This window comes from Sprattus sprattus, assembly GCF_963457725.1.
Source record: "Sprattus sprattus genome assembly, chromosome: 7".
Classification (NCBI taxonomy): domain Eukaryota; kingdom Metazoa; phylum Chordata; class Actinopteri; order Clupeiformes; family Clupeidae; genus Sprattus; species Sprattus sprattus.
Genome location: NC_137926.1, coordinates 30,203,375 through 30,222,698, shown reverse-complemented (window position 1 = coordinate 30,222,698; position 19,324 = coordinate 30,203,375). Strand labels below are relative to the sequence as shown.

Sequence of the window (19,324 nt, the reverse complement as noted above, 5' to 3'; positions counted from 1 at the left end):
CCCTCATTCTCAACAGCAGTTGGGAAGACTTTCAGAAGGATTTTCTTCTGAACTCCACTTCGGTGGATTAAGGAAAAGATTTGCCATTCTCCATAGTTTTTTCGTCTGCGATTTCTTCTGAACTTCAGAAGACTTTCAGAACGCGAAATAGCAACCGTTACTCTTCCGGAATCTTCTCAAATGCGATTCCACCGGGCCCTCTTGTGGTTATTTGAGAAATCGCGTTGAGGAATGACATTTGAAAAAACTCCGTGTTAAAAGGGTTAACGGTTGCATTTGTGAAAACCCGTCGGTGATTGCGTTCACGTCAACTCTACAGACATCCTTGGATTAAAATAATTATAATAATAATAAATACGAGAATATTTGTATCATTAACAATTACGTTTCACATTTATAGTCATGATTCTACGAGGTAGTATGTATTGTTACTCTAGGTCTATATTGCTCGTAGCTTGACTGTTCTCTCCCTTGTACGTCACTTTGGACAAAGGCGTCTGCTAAAAGACTGAATGTGAATGTAAACGAACACTGCAAATGTAAGTAAATAAATAAATAAGCACTAAACCCAATCTTTAACTATGACATGCACTTACTGCTTATTATACTCCCACTCGTGACCAGTCTTCACACTTATGGTGGCTGTTTAGAAAAGAGCACTGACTGCAATTTATACTCCTACTCGTGACCTGTCTTCACACTTCGATTTTTTGTGACTTATTTTTTTTTAAAGATTTGTTTTTGGGCTTTTTATGTCTTTAATTGACAGAGCAGTGAAGATTGTGACAGGAAATGAGAGGGAGAAGAGGTGGGGAGTGAACAGGAGAAATGGCATCGGGTCGGATTCGAACCCGCGACCTCCTTGAGCTTCAAGCCCAAATGTGGACAGGGCTACTGTTTGAGCCACAGTGCCCCCCTAAAGTGACTTCTTAAATGTGTTTTATGGACTTCAGAAGTTCAACGTAAGAAAAGATCTCCACCTTATTAATGAACACCTGTTACGAGTTGCTTTCGTGTGGATTTGGGAAATTCCGACAGCACACTTGGCTATGGCTGCGTGCCCTAATAAGGAGCTGGCGGGACGTGTATGTATGCAAATCCACTTTCACGAGAACGCGCTTCAATTTAAGAAACTAATCCGGGGGAACACAGCTGAGAAGACTTCGGCTGCTTATTAACGCATTTAATTATTAAGCGTTTCACTTACGTTGTTTTTACGAAGTCGCGTAAGAAACATTTCTGAAGAATTACAGAAAATGATCGAGAATGAGGGCCAATGTTTTTTGGGGAAACTCAATGGTTCACAAATGATTTTCCCTGGTGCTGATCATCAATATGGTGTTAAAGTTGCTCAACAAATCAATAATATAATTCTGACTGCATTTTTACCACCTATCTCTTCATCTTTTTTATATATCTTCTCATAAACACTTAAGGAAATAAGGTTTGCATGAGGCGCTGGGCTTATTCTCTGCTCTTCAGTGGCTGACAGGCTGGTGTCTTTGTTTCAACAACAGCCTAATGCCTTTCATATGTGCACCTACTCCCCCAGCCCAGCAGCATATGCAGACACCACATCACTGGAGCCATGCCTGAGGCTCGACGCACGTCTGTGGTCTCCCCTCTCCCCATGCTTCCCCACATCCTTGCATGAGGGGTATTGCAATTGTTACTCTGTGGCCAGAACTGAAAAGTACACAAGATAGAATGTAGCATTTTTTTTTGAAAGGTTGTTTGTTTTCCAGCATTGCCTTCTGGTGGCAGCCTTACCATGGGGATATCCACTGCTTCATGTCTTTTCTCTTGAAATAAAGAAGTTGTGTGCCATTTGGATTCAGTTTACTGGATAGTTGTCACGAATGCTTGATGGGATGACTGAAGAAGCCTAAATGGCTACAAAGATTTGGCAGGAACTGGGACTTATGCAAGAGGAATCATGGATATTCAAGGTTTTGCAGGGAAGATTGAGGCTTGTAGAATTATAGACGCCATGACAGTTTACAAACATTGAAGATATTCAATATTCAGTATTTAATAGCTTGTTACAGCCATTGTTCAGCGGCAGCCTGTGACCAAAGGGATTTTGGGGAGGTCGCCACAGGAAGCCAACGAGACTCTGCAGGCATGTATGAGGCCACAGTCTGGGGTGTTCTCTGTAAGCCCCATAGAGATGCCATCGCCTTCATGACTGACTGCAGAATTACTTAGGAGTGTACAGAGGGAGCTGAAAGAGAGACTGGGAGAGAGCAAGGAGGCATGTAGGGGAAAACTGGAGAGTAAGCCCCATTAAAACAACGTGAGGGATGTGTGGTCAGGAATGAAGATGATCACCGGGTTCAAGGTGAAGGTGAATCAGCTTGAAGGAGGCCTGAACAGACCCAACAAGTTGAATGGGTTGTTCAAGAGGTTCAGTACAGGACCCTCAGCTGCCTCCACCCCCATCCCCCACCTCCCACCTCCCCCAGCCATACGGACCCTCCCTGCCCCCACAGCTGCTTCACTCTCACACCTCCTCTGTGATCAGGTCTGTGTCTGTGTCTGTGTCTGCCCGTCCGCAACCCCCACCATGGACTTCACATAGCCCCCCCCCCCCCCCTGTCAGGAAACACTGCGTCCCTTCTACCTCCTCCACCCGACTGTCTGTTCCCAGCAGCTAGGTAAAGAGACAGCTGGAGAGATGCAGGATTCCACAGCACCTCTTCAACCTTAGTCTAAGCCAGGAGAACGTGACATCCAGAGACATCCTGCTTTGTTCCAGTACCAAATAAGTCTTCTCCATCTGCCCTCAATGACTGTAGACTGGTTGCCTTAACATGTTACATCATGAAAGTCCTGGAGAGACCAGGTTTTGGCCAATCTCAGACTTCAGGTGACAACCTCTCTGGACCCATTGCAGTTTGCATACCGTCCCGATGTTGGAGTAGAAGATGCCATCATGGTGGTGGAGGGCTACAGATACCTGGCAACAGACTGGGCTTGAAATGTAACACTGAGGCCATCTACAGGAAGAGACATCTGTTGGGACAGCATCAGCATCAGAGCCAGTGTGACACTAAAAAACTGAACTGAAGCTGATAAAGAATGCTGGCTCTGTGCTGGAGACTGGAGTCCCTAGAGTCGTATGTTGAGAGAAGGATGTTGCACAAACTATTCAACATAAAGAACCACACTTCACATCCCCTACACAACCTACTAGTCAAACAGCAGAGTGTTTCTCAGTCTGAGACTGTTTCAGCTCCACTGTAATAAGGGCCACTACAGGAAGTCATTCCTGTCCACCGCAATAGCGTCAATATAGAATATACAATATTACTCTCTGTGCTGAGGAGCGATGAGGCTTATCTCCTGAGTGGCAATGCAAGATGCACATTCTACATTTAATTTGCACAGTTTGAGCTGTATCTCAAATTGTATTTATTTATTATTTAATCTAATAGTAGAGTAGTTTGTTTTTACATACATTTTTTATGTGTGTTTTGGGACTTATGTGAATTGCTGCTGAAACACCGCAATTTCCCTTCGGGGATCAATATAGGAATCTATCTATCTATTTATCTATCTATCAGTCCACTGGCCTAATCTTAGGTATTTATTCTGTTCATTGATTGGACAATGTATTGATGTTTATTGATGACTCGTTCATTCATGTCTCAGTGTGCCATTGATCCTAATTTAAGAGCTCAAACCCTGCACTGTCCACAGGAAAGGAATTAGAACATTTCATACTTGGTGAAAACATTTAAAATATAAAATTAATACTGACCACAAGCGAGTCCATTCCTAGAACTTAATTGGACATTCACTGTGTTGTGCTCTGAAATGGATTCCTGTTCTACACATGGTATGTCGTCCTTGTCCCCCTCCCGACACACACTTACACAGACATACATAGACAGACTAATATATCTATGCCAGACCCATTCATTTCCACAAATTAAAAAAACACCCCCCAAACACACAGTCATAGAAATAAAGGGAGGGGGCAGCTGCAAAGTTAACAGTGTGTGTGAGGCCCATGTTTTCTTAGGCCTGGAGAGGCCGAGGCCCATTCATCCCTCTGAGCACTGGAAGAGCCCCTGTGCAACTCCTACACCACCCCCCTTACACACACACACACACACACACACACACACACACACACACACACACACGCACACACACTGCTCCAGTATTCCCCTGAGAAGCAACAATGAATGGAGCCATTCTTACTTCTTCTCCATTTTTCCACACAGAGAGCTGTGATGCTGCTCCCTCGAATTCCCCTCTGTTCATTCTCCCCGTCGTGCTACCGTTGGAACATGCCACTGGAATGTTTCTTTGTGTCTGAACCAGGAACTTAACCTCAGCAAAAAAAAGTTTTGTTAGTTTCTAAGACTTTCTCTACTGCTGAAAATAGCTTTATTCACAGACAGACATGACACCTCTTTTTTTAAGCTTTTCAGTAAACTTCAAGATTGTCAGCAATATAGCCGTGAGATTGTTAACTCTGCCCACCTTCAATTGGTCATGATCTGCTTTGAACTATAGTCTTTTATTTTTGTGGGCTGTAGTTTTTTTTAATTTTGTATCTCGTTATCTTTTAGTTGTAGTGTTCCTCAGAGCGAATCCTCTGAAGAGCTGATAAACTGTATATTGTAGAGAGACCGAAATTGTGTACACCAATTAGCAGTGCTGTGTACACAAAGACAAAAATCCCTGGAGGACCAAGGGTTTGATAAACATTCAATATAAACCTGATAGCTTTAGATTTAACCATTTAAATAAGTCTTTCTGAGGCTAGGAGGCCTCCCTACTGTTTCCCTGGAGCTCAGTGATTCTTGTTTATGCTACCGACAACTCATTTCATCTCATCATAGGCTAACAACTTAACTTCCACTGCTTTTATCATTATTTCATATCTTTCCTACCGATTTAATGTTGCACCAAAAGGATAGCTTAGGCTAATTAGTGCCACCAATCCCAATTGAGAAACCTTTTCCACTTTTGGGTCATTGGTGGATAAGAAGTATGGTGTGTCTGTTAAAATATGACGTTTTGTCTGATGCTTTGAATTGTACGCCACTATGATGCTGTTGTTATACACAACCTACATTAGCAAGGGACTGGTTGATGCCTCTTGAAGTAAATCAAGTGTCGTGAGGAAACGGTTTTTAACCTCTTGAATGTCCATCTGTCTGTCCACAGGTCCAGGGTCACATGCCTCCCCTCATGATCCCCATCTTCCCTCACGACCAGCGCTCTCTGGCTGCCGCCGCCGCAGCTCAGCAGAGCTTCCTCTTCCCCCAAGGGCTGTCCTACAAGCCAGGTATTACTCACTCACTGCAAACTCCATGCACCCTGCTCTTTCTTCTTTTTTCTGTCCTTGTGTATCACTCAAGGTGTATTAGACATTAAGACATTAGTTCAGAAGTTTTATAATCAATCCGTCAGTGTGAACTTCTCCTGGAGAATGAAATATAATGTTAGGTAATAGGTTTGGCCATGGCCAATGTCAGCCCAGAGCTGTTAAGGCTTGCTGAGGCAGTGCCCCTCTTAGAGTAGGACGGGGTAAACGTTGAGGCACCACCTGCTCCTCTTCCATGTTACATTCCTTTCCTGCGGATAGGAAATGCCTCCGAGACAATGTGCTAATGATGAGGTTTAGTGCTGGTATGCTAAGACTTTTAGAACAAATGGTTTTTCACAAGGAAGGATTGACCGGAGTAAATGCGTTTGTGTGTATTTGTGTGAGGATATGAGGGGTTCTGATTCATTCTTCTATGACTGAGTGAATACTGCTCAATCATACTGACATTTTTTGTTGCAAATTACAGAGGCCAGGAGGGTACAAGATATATTGTTTTATTTCTGTCATAGCTTTAAAATATTGCATGTGTTTTTAAAATAATAATTGTTTATAAAGCCTTAAAATGCAGGACTTACAAATCAAACTTTTTAGAAGTGTTGATTCCCCTGTTTCAGGACTACAACAAGTGTCACAATTTCTCCCTCTTTTCTGCACAACATGTGCCACTGAACATGACTGACTGACAGAGACAGGTTTGAGCTGTACAAGAATAGGCTGATGGGAATTATGAGGGGATGGATTGTTGCCTGCACAGTATTTCATTCTGTGGCTCTCTCTCTCTCCCCTGACAGGTGATAACTACCCCATGCAGTTCATTCCATCCACCATGGCAGCTGCTGCTGCGTCAGGCCTGAGCCCATTACAGCTGCAGGTATGCACCCCTGACATCTCACAGCTAATACTAACAAGGTCAATCAGCAAGCTCATCACAACAAGCTAACAAGCAACTAACAACAAGATTGACTTCTACTTCATTTCTGTATCTCATTATTTTAGAGTAGACACAAAAGTTTTTCTATTTTATTGACATTATAATGAATAACATTTTAAATTCCTAGTTGAAGTTATGAAAATCTATGTATATGAGATATGTTATAAAACATTATTTTAATATAATTCTATAATTATTGAATTATAATTGTGAATAGTGTTTCTCTTTAAAAGTAACTCAGTGGGCCTTAATTTCATTGAAGGGCATCAAGCAAAGCAACCATCAATGGGCGAAGTCTGTCGTGCATGAACTAAAGCTATTGTTTCATGTGTGGAAGCATTGCACTAACCCACCAACGTTTGCCATTTAGATTTTGCTTGAGGTGTTAAAATAGCTAAATGAATATGCCAAGTTATTAAATTAGCTTTAGTACTTTAGTTTATGTCTTGAGCATGTTTAGAACATTTAGAACCAGATAGACATAATGTTGAGCCGGAGGGGGAACTGCCATGCTAATGAGGTATCATCAAACAGAGAGATAATGCAGGGTAGTAATTCTTCACCATTTAAAACTAAACTATTTGTGCAACTTTAACAAACAATTTAATTTGTGTAGCAAGCATCTACACGTAGGTAAGTGGATGAAGTGAAAAAGCAATGACAAGACATAAAAACGCAAACTAAAAAATTAAGGTTGCTTTAGAACAAACAGGCAAAATGTGCTGTCCCCTGCAGTGTTCATAAATACAACAGAATACATATTCATGTTGCTCCTTGCACATCTCCGATAATTCTGCCCAAAACTCCCACCTTTCCCACGACCCCTCCATATAGGCATATGTATAAGTCAGAAGAATGCAACTTGTCGTGCTGCACTCCTGTAGCGAGCAGAATGCGGATGAACTGCTGTTTGTACATACCATGCCGTGTTTTAAGATTGCAACAGAATTACGCCTAAAACAGGAGCTAACGTGTTAGTAAATTTGCAGCTGGGAGTGGATGTGACGGTTAGCAATTTATCTTGCTTAAGTGTGTTTAGTGTTATTGTAGGAGTTACACATTGTTCACTGCGGTATGCTCATAAGCTTTATGAACAAAAGGCTGCAGCTCTGTGCTTGAATGTTTAACTGAGTTGTCTTTTCTGCCTAATCATATTCTGGACTCATGTTCACCTGTCAGGTCTTGCACTAGAGGTATGAACAGCCAAGCCCCATGTCAGGAGCGCCCCTGCCTCTCACGGCTGAAGCCCCACAGGGTGTTAAACAAAGGACAGTGTTGTAAATCTATCGAGTGTGTCATCATAGCTCTGGGGCCATAATTTCCTTGACGGACATTTGGCAACGAGCAAAACAATGAGCATTATCTTTATACAATAACCAAGATCCTTAGAGCAAACATGGGTAGGGTCAATGCAGTGTTCCCACACACCACACGATAACTTTCATGCGCAACAGGCTTTGTTCGTTGCTTGTTGCTTTACTCATTGCCAGTCAATGAAATTAGGGCCCCTAGTGTGTCATATTCATCCTTTGCACTGCACTGATTTATTAAAGAGATACAAAGAGAGAGAGAGAAGTATGCAATATGACTATCCCATTCTCCAGTAATAGTTTGTGCATCTTCTCTTTCATAGTTTTCAAATATACTATGTGTTGAACTTCACAGTTGCTGTGACTTCACAAAAAAGATTGATATGATAGTCAGCGGACTGCATGCATTGTCCCGTTTTGTAAAGTGGAGTGGAGTGGAGTGGAGTGGAGTGTATATGCCTTGACTGAGAGAGTAGTCAAGAATGGACCCCAAGGGACTCGGCAACATAAACATGTGCACCTGAAAGGCAGGATGAGTCTCTTCATGTGGCTGAAAGAGAAACCGTTTATGAATGTCGGAATGCATCTGTGTACAGGTTGCATATCAAAGGCAGCCTGTTCAACACACTCCACATCTTAAGTACTGGCACAGGAAGTAGCCAGTGGTGGAAAAACAGGCTTTAGATACCCATCAGAGCAGACTTTAAGCAGTAAGCTGTTTGTCCAAGAACATTCCATCCGTGTAGACACACAAACATATAAACAGGAAAAAACACTGCACACACACTTAATGCAGTCTAGCTTGTGTTGATGGTAGTATTGAGGATGGGGATTGGTTCTAAATAAGGGGGTGTGATTGTGAACTGATAATCAATCTTTCCCTTACATTCTTGGCTATAAAGCCAAAAAGGGCTGCATCAGGCTGTTTCCCAGATCTTCACATGAATCAAGCCACAGGGCGTAGCTGTGGGACACCAAAAAATCCCCCTAGAGTCCTATTGGGTCCCCTCTTCAAACTTAACCCTCTAGGGCGCCCAATATTGGTACTGGTGTGGGCCAGCACAGCCTTTATCAGCAGATCAATATAGTGGTAATGCTCTCAGAGACACAAGGGGAGACAGGGGGTCTGTTGTTTCCTTGGGTGTTCTTTTGTGATGGCATGGAAAGCTTTTATGGATTTGTTCCTAAAGGGGCCATTGGAGAAATGAATTGCATTTAATTGAAGGAAATATATATATAATATAGAGACATGGGGACATTATTAAGGCATAATACTCAAAAGTGTGAAATTGTGCGATCCAAAAAGGATAAATAGTTATTTCCTTATGGAGAATTTATATGCCAAATTGAGAAGACAGTAATATACATTAATCTCTAAAACATATGATTGCTCCATGTCAGTGCGCGGCTAATAGTATCAATATACTGTAATGTCTTGCATTTCACTGTGGCCAATACAGGTCATTACTGGTAAAGCGGTGTGCAGACATGAAAATAGAGGAGTATGTCCATACAAATCTATTCCAAGGCAAAACTTTTAGACCGGGCCTTCTCCGCTGCAGCCCCATGACTGTGGAACAGCCTCCCGGACCACTTAAGGGCAACACAGACACTGGACTGCTTTAAGACTGGCCTAAAAACCTTTTTATTTAGAAAGGCATTTCCTACTTTTTAATAAACGTATAATTGTCTTAAACTGTGCTTTTGCTGAGAGCTGTTTTTAAGCACTCTAAGATTCTGCTTGAATGAAGAGTGCTCAACAAATAAAATGAATTATTATTATTATTATTATTATTATTATTCCGAGATTGAAATTAAAATTCATCTTGCAAAACTAAATATCAGATTTTTTGGTGTAAAATATGCCACTGTTTGTAGGATTACGGTAACACAATTTAGAGCAGGATGATCATAGATATGAAATTATTTGAAGGCATTACGTAAAAGGGAAAGGTTGAGTTTAAATACATAAATAAATAAGTAAATGGGTAAATTTTTTAAATGTATGTGAATTTTTACAGTGTAAATATGAAAAATAGGGATAATAAATATAAATATAAAAAGAAAAAGAGAATGGCTGTCATTAAATGTAATTAGAAAGAGATCTTCAGTTGAACAGTCCAGTAACAAGGTGTCAGTTCACTGTGACAAAAAGAAAATAACAAATATAAATATTTTTTACTAATTGCCCCTCTGTTGTCATATTTTAATATTCAATTCATTTACACCCCATTTGTATATGTCTCCATGTGTTTACTTGTATGCTTGTGTGTGTGTGTGTGTGTGTGTGTGTGTGTGTGTGTGTGTGTGTGTGTGTGTGTGTGTGTGTGTGTGTGTGTGTGTGAGTGTGTGTGTGTGTGTGTGTGTGTGTGTGTGTGTGTGTGTGTGTGTGTGTGTGTGTGTGTGTGTGTGTGTGTGTGTGTGTGTGTGTGTGTGTGTGTGTGTGTGTGTGTGTGTGTATATATATATATATATATATGTGTGTGTGTGTGTGTGTGTGTGTGTGTGTGTTTTTTTTTACCGGCAGACTCTAGGTTAATCTTCCAAGGCAAATAAGCACCATTACGTCAGAGTTCTTTTGTTCTGTGCTTTCTTTTCATAATGTCTAAGAAAGTGCTGGCCAGGACTATGGCCCAATCCTAAGCCAACGCTGGGCCCTACTCCTCCGTAAGGGAGCGAGGGGTAGTGGCCCTCCAAAGTAATTTCCATGTCCCGTGCTTTGAAAAAAATAATCCAACAGCAAATTTCTACACTCCCCCACCCATCTCCTATCAGTGCAGGGCATACATCTCTATGGACAGGGCTTCACTTGGTTGTCCTGTCTCATACTTTTTTGTTTTAAGTGGCAACTCAAAATCAAGTGGGCACTTGAAAACAAGGGGTAGGGGTGAAAATAAGAAATGGGATTGTGGGGGTCTATATGTACCCCTTTCTCTGATTCTCTCTCTCTCTTTGACACACACACACACTTCCTCTCTCTTTCTGTCTCTCTATCTGTCTCTCCCTCACAAACACACATACACACACACAAACACACAAAAAGGCACGCACTCTTAACTCATACACAAGTCTTCCTTCTCTCTCGACTGACAGAATGATAGTGCTTTGGAGGCACTGCGGTGGGCCTCTAAGTCTCAGTGGACCTGGCAAGTTTTGACGATTAGAGAAACCTGATCTCCCTGTGGTGGAGCTTCTGCTGGTTCTGCTGTCGGGGAGGGGACAGGGAGGAGGGGAGGGGTGTGCGAGAGAGAGAAGGATCAGAAAGCGCAGACATCATGTTGTCTGCCTGCCATGTCTCTGTGGCCTCTCGACTGCGTCTGTGTTCTTGATATGTATTCAAGACCTCTAATGGGGTTTCTTCCAGGCTTCCCCTCTCACTGACTTGTGTGAAAAGGCTGAATGGCCTGAAACAGTCACAGAGAAAAGAGTTCAAAAGAGGAGATAAAGAAAGACAAGGAAAGAAAAAGCGATTTCCACGGAGGAAATTAACAGCTCTTCTTGTCACTTTTGTAGCAGTTGTACGCCGCCCAGTTGGCCAGCATGCAGATCTCTCCCGGCGCCAAGATGTCCACCCTCCATCAGCCTTCAGCAGCTAACACCTCAGGGCCTATCTCACCCTCCGGCCTCAAGAGTGAGAAGAGGTCCTCCAGTCCACAAACACACATGAAGGTACCAGCTCCTCCTGCTTTCTGTTACTCTCTCTCTCTCTCTCTCTATCTCTCTCTCTCTATCTCTCTTCAATCTCCTCGTCTACTCACACACTCTCCCTCCTCAGTTCAGTTGGATTCAGGCAGATATACAGGCATGACAAAAGACACACTCTTGCTTATCATAGATAAAGAACATAGCAAAGATGAAACATACAGTTGGTGGCCAGAAGTATGTAAGGTTTGGTGTTTATAATATGGATGTATTTGGATGTATATATCTCACTGTGTGAGTGTCAAACAGTGAGTCAGAGAATGCAGTGCACATGTATTCTCATAATCACTTCATCACTGTTCCCACCATAACTACATCCAGTCATTTGTGTAAGTAGTGTTGTTAATTGTTTCAAAATGTCCCCTGAACTTTTAAACATGAACATCTTGGTTATGCTTGAAAGACACAGGAACACACACTTTAAACTGTTTGGTTTTTAGACTGACCATTCAGTCAGTCTCTCTCTTTCTCAGGCAGTCTCTTTCTTTCTCAGTCAGTCTCTCTCTTTCTTCCCTTTTCTCGCCTGCCTTGTTCTATCCATTTAACAATGCGATACACACACTATAATGAAAATGGAGGTTTCCATTACGCCTCTTTCCATCTTCATTAAGACAAAGACCCTACAGTGACATTCCCGCCCCAGTGTGGTGTGGAAGCACTTGACCCGGGAGCATCCTGCATCACCCAGGCTGCGTCCTCTAATGAGAGCCATGTGTCCATTAGGAATCTTTCAAGTGAGAATCGCAATAGAGCAGGGACATAACTCATGTCACTAAACAGTAGTTGCTGAGGGACCTTCCCACCCTCTCTCGCTCTCGCTCTCTCTCTCTCTCGCTCTCGCTCTCTGTATTTGTCTTTCTCTCCTGGCTCTGAGCCCCATGCTCTCACCCACTTCTTCCTCACATCAGGCTGTCTCCTCTGGGCCCTCAGGCTCCAACCAAATTAGATCCATGCTAGTTAGCCTCCCTGTAAACCACTGGCGGTAATGTGATACGGTCATGAACCACTGATTAAGTGCAGGGATGCACCATTGGCTGCTCCCAAACAGACATCCCTGGGATAATGAGAGAGTTGAGGTCTTAGATGTCCACTTGTCCACTGAGTTTGATTGAATGACAAACAGTAATGACCATAGACACTGATCTAAAGACTTGTTTGTTCTGATACCTAGAAACACATCTTCGACAGTAGCAAGAGGTGACCCAGAATCTCACAGAAACTCAGGCATCAACATTTTTGCAAACTCTGCAAGACTGTGATTAAAGAGTTCACTTTTTATGATCCAGTTGTACTTTGAATTTTGTGTGTGGAGGTAACATTTCTGTTCTCCATCTGTCTGTGCTCCAGTACCTGATGCATATCTGTTCCTCTGTTCTGTGTGTGCTCCAGGATGAGGGCACTCAGCCCCTGAACCTCTCAGCTCGACCCAAGAGCATGGAGTCTCTGCGCTCCTCAACATCCCCCTCACACAGCCTGTTCCCTGGCAATAAAACAAGTCCCAACAGCCTGGGGAAAGGTGCCAGCCCCATCCCCAACATGAGCCGTGGATCCTCACTTGGTAGGTCGAGCGCGCGTACATAAACGCACCCAAAAACTGTGTGAAAGCCGCTGAGAGGAATAATAACATTTAATTGAGACTTGGTTCAAAAACACAGCCTCACTGACTACACGTGAAGACATTGTAGCGTGTATAGGTGTATTTAAAACTAATATTAAGTTAAAGCCCTGTTTTTAAGCCAATGAAAGTCGCATGAATGAGGGTGGTTGTGATGAGAGAACATCATTTACTTTTTACGAGCTTCCGTGTGTCATTGTTTGTCTTTATTTCTTTTTGACGTCTTGCCTGTGCTGTCTGTTATTAAGGTCAGTCTTAACCCTCTCATTAGGTGTAGGGCATTTTCACTGATCTTTGTGGTTTCTCTAAAGCCTTACTCTCTGAGAGTCTCTTGTTATGTTTCATTCTGATGTTTTTTTATGTTGTCTTTTTTATGACCACCCAAGCTTATAGTCTATTGCTTTTATCTGCTAATTGGATAAGCCAGACAACTGCAGCGAGCTTGCAGCCTGGGTGTGTTTCAGTGTCTTTAATCACACATGTAGCATCGCACCCTAGTTTTTAAGCATTGGTAAGGGTAATTCTGAACACAGTTTTGCAAGTGTATTATATTCAGAACATCAAACAATCAGTGCTGGGGAAGCTACTTTGAAAGCATAGCTTTGCAAGCTACCAATTACTCCACACCGGAGGAAGTTCAACTACAGCAAAGGTACTCTTGGGAGAAATCTAGTTTGGTCAACTTAACCACAAAATATAACACCCAAAAATGAATTTGCCAGCAAAAAATGCCACACAAGTGCCATAAACCAAAAACATAAATACCTTATTTATGGGAGAATGCAAGGAATCTCAGCTTTGGTTATGTGTACACTGGCCATCAGTCAGACACCTGCCTTACAGGAACAAGAGTCCAGGTGGGGGTATTGCACCAAGCAGGACTACTCAGTTAGCCAGGTAACAAGGTGGGGTATTGCCCAAGCAGGACTACTCAGTTAGCCAGGTAACAAGGTGGGGTATTGCACCAAGCAGGACTACTCAGTTAGCCAGGTAACAAGGTGGGGTATTGCACCAAGCAGGACTACTCAGTTAGCCAGGTAACAAGGTGGGGTATTGCCCAAGCAGGACTACTCAGTTAGCCAGGTAACAAGGTGGGGTATTGCCCAAGCAGGACTACTCAGCTAGCCAGGTAACAAGGTGGGGTATTGCCCAAGCAGGACTACTCAGTTAGCCAGGTAACAAGGTGGGGTATTGCCCAAGCAGGACTACTCAGTTAGCCAGGTAACTTCTCAAATAGCATGGCACAACTTCCCTGAACATTTGTTAATAAATAGCAATAATCCATTTGGCACATGCACACTAAAGGTCAAGTCTGGTGGTGGCTGCTTGATGAATGCAATGCCTGGGCATGCCTTCACAGCAGTCAGGAGGGCTGGTCAAAGGGGGGTTAATTACTGTAGAGAAGCAATGGGAAAATATGGCCCAAAACGACAGAAAAAAATGGCAAAAGGTAATTAACTACTTGAACCACTATGCTAATATGAAAATAGTTAATTACATGCAGTTCATCACTCCCTAACACTACAAATAATTCCATCAAATGCTATTGATACGGTAGTTGGACCAGTATATATACATTATATATTTTGAAATCTCGAAATCACTCAACCTGGTTTATTTCACTGCATTGTATCCTGGCAGACATCCTGTCCAGTCTGAACTCAACAGCGCTGTTTGGGGACCAGGATGCGGTGATGAAAGCCATCCAGGAGGCGAGGAAGATGAGGGAGAGGATGCAGAGGGAGCAGCTGCAGCAGCAGCATGGTCTGGATGCTAAATTCTCCAGCCTCAGCGGCATGAACCTCCACAATGGCAGCCAGGTAGGACATACTCTTTTATAGAAGCAGACGCATCCACGTATTCACAAGAGGCTCTGGTTTGAATGTATAAGGTATTGTCAAAAACAATGGAACTTCATACATTCATAGATGCAAGAGGTCTGGATGAGAATGGCAAAGTACCATATAAGTGTAATGGTGTGTTTATGAAATCTTACTATGAAGCAGAGGAGACTGATGTTGATGTGATGGAAAAGTAGTCATAGGTTTTGTTAATGTTTGAGATTGGATTGATACAAACCATCGTGTCTGAACCAACATGGAGGCAATACATTTATTATTTTAATTTCATATTTTATGCACAATGTCAATGAAATATGTATTTTATTCACAAGGAAAATGAATCCATTGTTACAATAGTTATTTTGTTTATGATTGAAAAAAATTGCCAGATTATATATTGCCTGCTCAGTTATTCCTATAAATTTAAATGATATTGGCAGCTGGGATATGAAACTAAATCTATATAGAGACCATTAAAGAGCTCTTCTAACTAGGTCAGCATGTACATACAAGATCATATAAATAACCTCCAAATATCAGGTTGAGGTAGGAGCTTGATATAACGTTAGGAAAGGAAGCCACATTGTTATAAACTTTTCACAATGATACAAACTTTGGATTTCATTGGGTTTACAGAGCCAGGTCCCTCATTTCCCTAAATAATTGTTCTCCACTGAATGTGGCAGGCTGTGTATTTTGTTGTTAATTGTTAAATGTTACTTCACCACTGGGGTTGTGAAAAGAGCTCTTTGCCTAGTGAAGGATTTCATGGATCGTCTGAGAATTTCTAGTCAACGAGATTGAGCTGGCAAGTGAATGGCCTTTTATTTCCACACAAAATCCCATTCAGGACATTGTAGGACATACACGTAATAGAAGATTTTCCTCAAGTCTTGTTGAGGACTAGATATTGTCAGTGTTTTAGTATTACACTGGTATCTTTTATTGGAAAGGAAATGGCAATGGTAAGCAATTCTTTCAGAAACCGTGGCATATAACAGGACTTTTGAAATATTGTAATTATCTTAAATAGTAAGTCATAACCTATCCTTGTGAGATGAGCAATGGAATCCTTAGTCTCTGACTCAGTTCTTTCTTCAGAGACGGCCATTTTACTATTCTCCAGTTCATCTGATGTAAAAAAAAAAAAAAAAAAAAAGAAAAACAGTTTGTGACCTTTCCTTGGTGTTCTCTAATTCTTCCACATCTTGTTTTTTTGCTCTTCTGTAATGCCCTCCCATGTGAGTGTGAGTGATGGCAACATTGGGCCTTTACAGATTGTGACGGAGACTCCTGGAAGCAATTTTCTGCTTCTTTTCCTGCCGCTGTCTAGTAAATTACCAGTTTGGGCCGTTCTCCGGCTGCAGTGTGTGGCTGCCTGGCCTCGCTCGTGTCGTCAGAGCCCCCCGAGCACAGATGCTGCCGGCACTCACTGAGCCTGCAGTGGTATTGTGGAGTATCACTTTACCCTGACTTCCCCTTTCAGAGCGCATCCACTGTTACCGTCTGCCAAAAGGCACAGGAATAGCATCTGTGGTGCCTCTCTGGGTTTGGGCTTTGGTGGCCTCTTGTTGGCCCGGAGCCTGTTTTTTGTTGTTGTTGTTGTTGTTTTTAACTTTGTGATGTTGCGTTATAATTTAGACTACGCACTAACAATTTCTTTCCTAATTGTGACAATGCTATGGGGAGAATCATGTTTGATCACTTTTCATTCAGAAAAGGTTATGATCAAGTTTAGTAAGTAGGCTAGTTATTTCTATATGGTGCCAGGTTTTGGCAGTCCTCTTAATATTTTTATTTTAGTCAGGTGCTTTATTGAATTCTATGAGAAAAGTCATGAAGCAATGTGCCTGTCTGTAAATGGTGGTAAATTTGAGTCAAGTGTACATTTTCTCTTTTATCGCTTGACTTAGTCTACTTATTCTATTTTTTTCTTGCCTTTTGGAGTCTGCTCTGGACTGTGACTACTCAGGACTATACGTGTAGTATGTGTGTGAGGTGTGTTAGACATCCCTTTCTGACTTCCTTACAGAAGTAAGAAAGCTGCTCTTGGATAGGACAGATCAAGCTGCAAACCACTGGTTCTGGCTGTGGTGTTTATGTACCATGGCAGTTGATGAGTCAGGCTTAAGAGGAACCCCTGCTTTAGACGAGACGATCATCATCATGGCTTTCCAGAAATGGAAGACTGCAGATGTAACCAAATACTCTGTCGGCAAGCCCAGTAAAGTTATTTTATTGACATATTATTTACAGCATGTGATGTCTATTATTCCATGCCAATAAAACCCCTACTGAAGTGGCATAGTGCCCACAGTGGCCACCCCCACCCTCTTTATCTGTCTGACTGTCTCTCTGTCTTTGCCACTCTCTCTCTCTCTCTCTCTCTCTCTCTCTCTCTCTCTCTCTCTCTCTCTCTCTCTCTCTCTCTCTCTCTCTCTCTCTCTCTCTCTCTCTCCTCTCGTTGGCTGGGTATGTTTTTTAATTAACAGGTCAAACAACTAGATGTTCTGGATGCAACAATTATTATTCCTTAGAAATGTTTCAGTCCTAAATGAAATGGCATTGGTATGATAAAACTAGTGATAGTTTTCTTTTGAGTGTCTAACAGACATCAGTTGTTTAGCCAGTAACCTAGACCAACCCACCTGATTTAGACCCAAGTGTAGATTTGGTGGCCACTTTTAATTTGATAAATAATGGAAATACTGGAAACATTTGAAAACATAAATATCATAACCATAGGAAAGAAAGGACCTTCTTTTAAGACCTGTATTTACAGTATTAAAAGTCATAACAGTACCAGTGCCCTTTAACTTGGTTTCAATGGCACTGGAAAGATATCTCTTACATGTATGTTTTATAATGGATTTCTGGGGCTCCTCACACTGTCCTGTGTGTTCTGAGCAGGAGCCGCAGCGCAGCCTTCCTGCTAGCCCTGCAGTGAGCTGCGGCAGCCCTGAGGCGCATGCTGGGCCCTGCTCTGTGGTCGGGCTGATTAAAGCCTGCTCTGCGGCGCTGACATGGGCCCTCAATAAAAACGTCTGCAGGTTCCATGTGCCCTGCCAGCGGCTACCACGCCAATGACTTCACACTGCAACCATTCCCCTGTCAAACAAAATTCCTCTTGCCACCAAATCATAGAGAGAGAGAGAGAGAGAGAGAGAGAGAAAGGAAGAAAGAGAGGGAGGGAGATAGAGAGAGAGAGAGGACGTGCGCAAGAGAGGGAGAGGAGGGAGTGGACCTTTTTGTTGGGCCCTGTTTTTTTCCACTGCTGCCTGGAGTGTGCCATTTATAAATGTAGTTGTGGCTTGGTGGAGTACATGCTGAACTCGTTTGAAGCATCAGTCCTTCAGCTAATCAGAGACAGTGGCTGGTACTGGGAGCAGAGCCTCAGAGTTAAACAAGATCCTGCATATTGTCCTCCAGGAGTCTTTTTCCTGCTCTCTTTCAGCTTTCCTTTTGTCTCCTCTGTCCTACTGTCTATGTTTTACGTCTTTTGTTTTTAATTTATTTCCCTTTAATAATCATTTTATGTTTTTTGCACTTAAGTGAGGTTTTATCCCTTCAGCGGTTGAACAAATATTTTTGGTAATTTTTGTATTACAATCCCTGAAAGGTTGTGAGTTGATGGCACAGATTATATTTGAGTCATTATGTGAAATGTAAACGGTTTACTGGTAGCAGTTGTTTTAGCAAACTGCACTGTAGTTTCCTTAAAATAATACTTAGTGTGGTGTCTGTGAAAAGTATTATTGATGCATTTCCGACAAGCTCATAGTTCCCCTCTACATATCATCCACACCCCAAACCATATCAAAGAACTAGTGCTCACAAAGTCCGACTGTTGCGTTGCCTGTGGCTGGGCCAGAAAGCTGCAACACGCTGCAAAGACTATAGTTTACGTCCAACTAGCACATACCCTCTACGCCTGTGAGGAAACCAACCTTAGATAAAGTAGTATTTGCTTACCATTTTCACACCACTCACTCACCACAGATAGGTTTCGTAATACGCTCCTTCTAATCGTGAATATGTCTGATAAGAAGTTACAAATAACACTGGCGTTGTCAGCCCTTGGTCTTTTGGTTGTGGAAAAAGAAAAGGAAAAATAATAAGAAACTGCACTAAATGGTCGAAATCCTGGATCCTATAGCGACGGGCTCAAGGGGCTTTCCCCTGTCTAGAGCTGGAGATTGAAGAAACCTCTGATTTGGTGTGTCATGGGCTTTAGTCACAGTGCACTCATTTGGGCTATCATTGTGCTGTGGTCACTGATGCATCTTCGGCAAACAATTAAACTACACTTTGCCAAACCACTTAAGGGTTACAGCCTCGATAAAACATTATGATAGACAAGATGGATCCCGAAGAATTCCCCTAGAAGATGAATAACTCCTGAGCAGGAAGGATCCACCCTGACTGGTCAGTCTGTAGCTCACCTCTGACTCATTGTCTTTCAGGCGCGCGCCCACTTTGAGAGTCTGGGGCAGCATCTTGGAAAGCTTGGTGATGATATGAAGATGGGTCACAGGGTCATTGACCTAACCAGACCAGAGGATATGGAGGGTGAGTAGT

The 19,324-nt window shown here is 42.4% G+C and overlaps 1 protein-coding gene across 8 annotated transcripts in view; it reads left to right on the top strand.

The window, feature by feature from the left end:
• The window catches only part of LOC308368129 (transcription factor SOX-6-like), a 77,242-nt gene that overhangs the window by 51,314 nt on the left and 6,604 nt on the right, over nt 1–19,324 (top strand). For all 8 annotated transcript variants that reach the window (XM_080842210.1, XM_080842214.1, XM_080842213.1 and 5 more), the window contains 6 exons: nt 5,185–5,305; nt 6,139–6,218; nt 11,102–11,257; nt 12,680–12,848; nt 14,547–14,725; nt 19,210–19,315. In XM_080842210.1, coding sequence (XP_080698336.1) covers nt 5,185–5,305; nt 6,139–6,218; nt 11,102–11,257; nt 12,680–12,848; nt 14,547–14,725; nt 19,210–19,315 — 811 coding nt within the window. The remainder of the gene's footprint in view (nt 1–5,184; nt 5,306–6,138; nt 6,219–11,101; nt 11,258–12,679; nt 12,849–14,546; nt 14,726–19,209; nt 19,316–19,324) is intronic.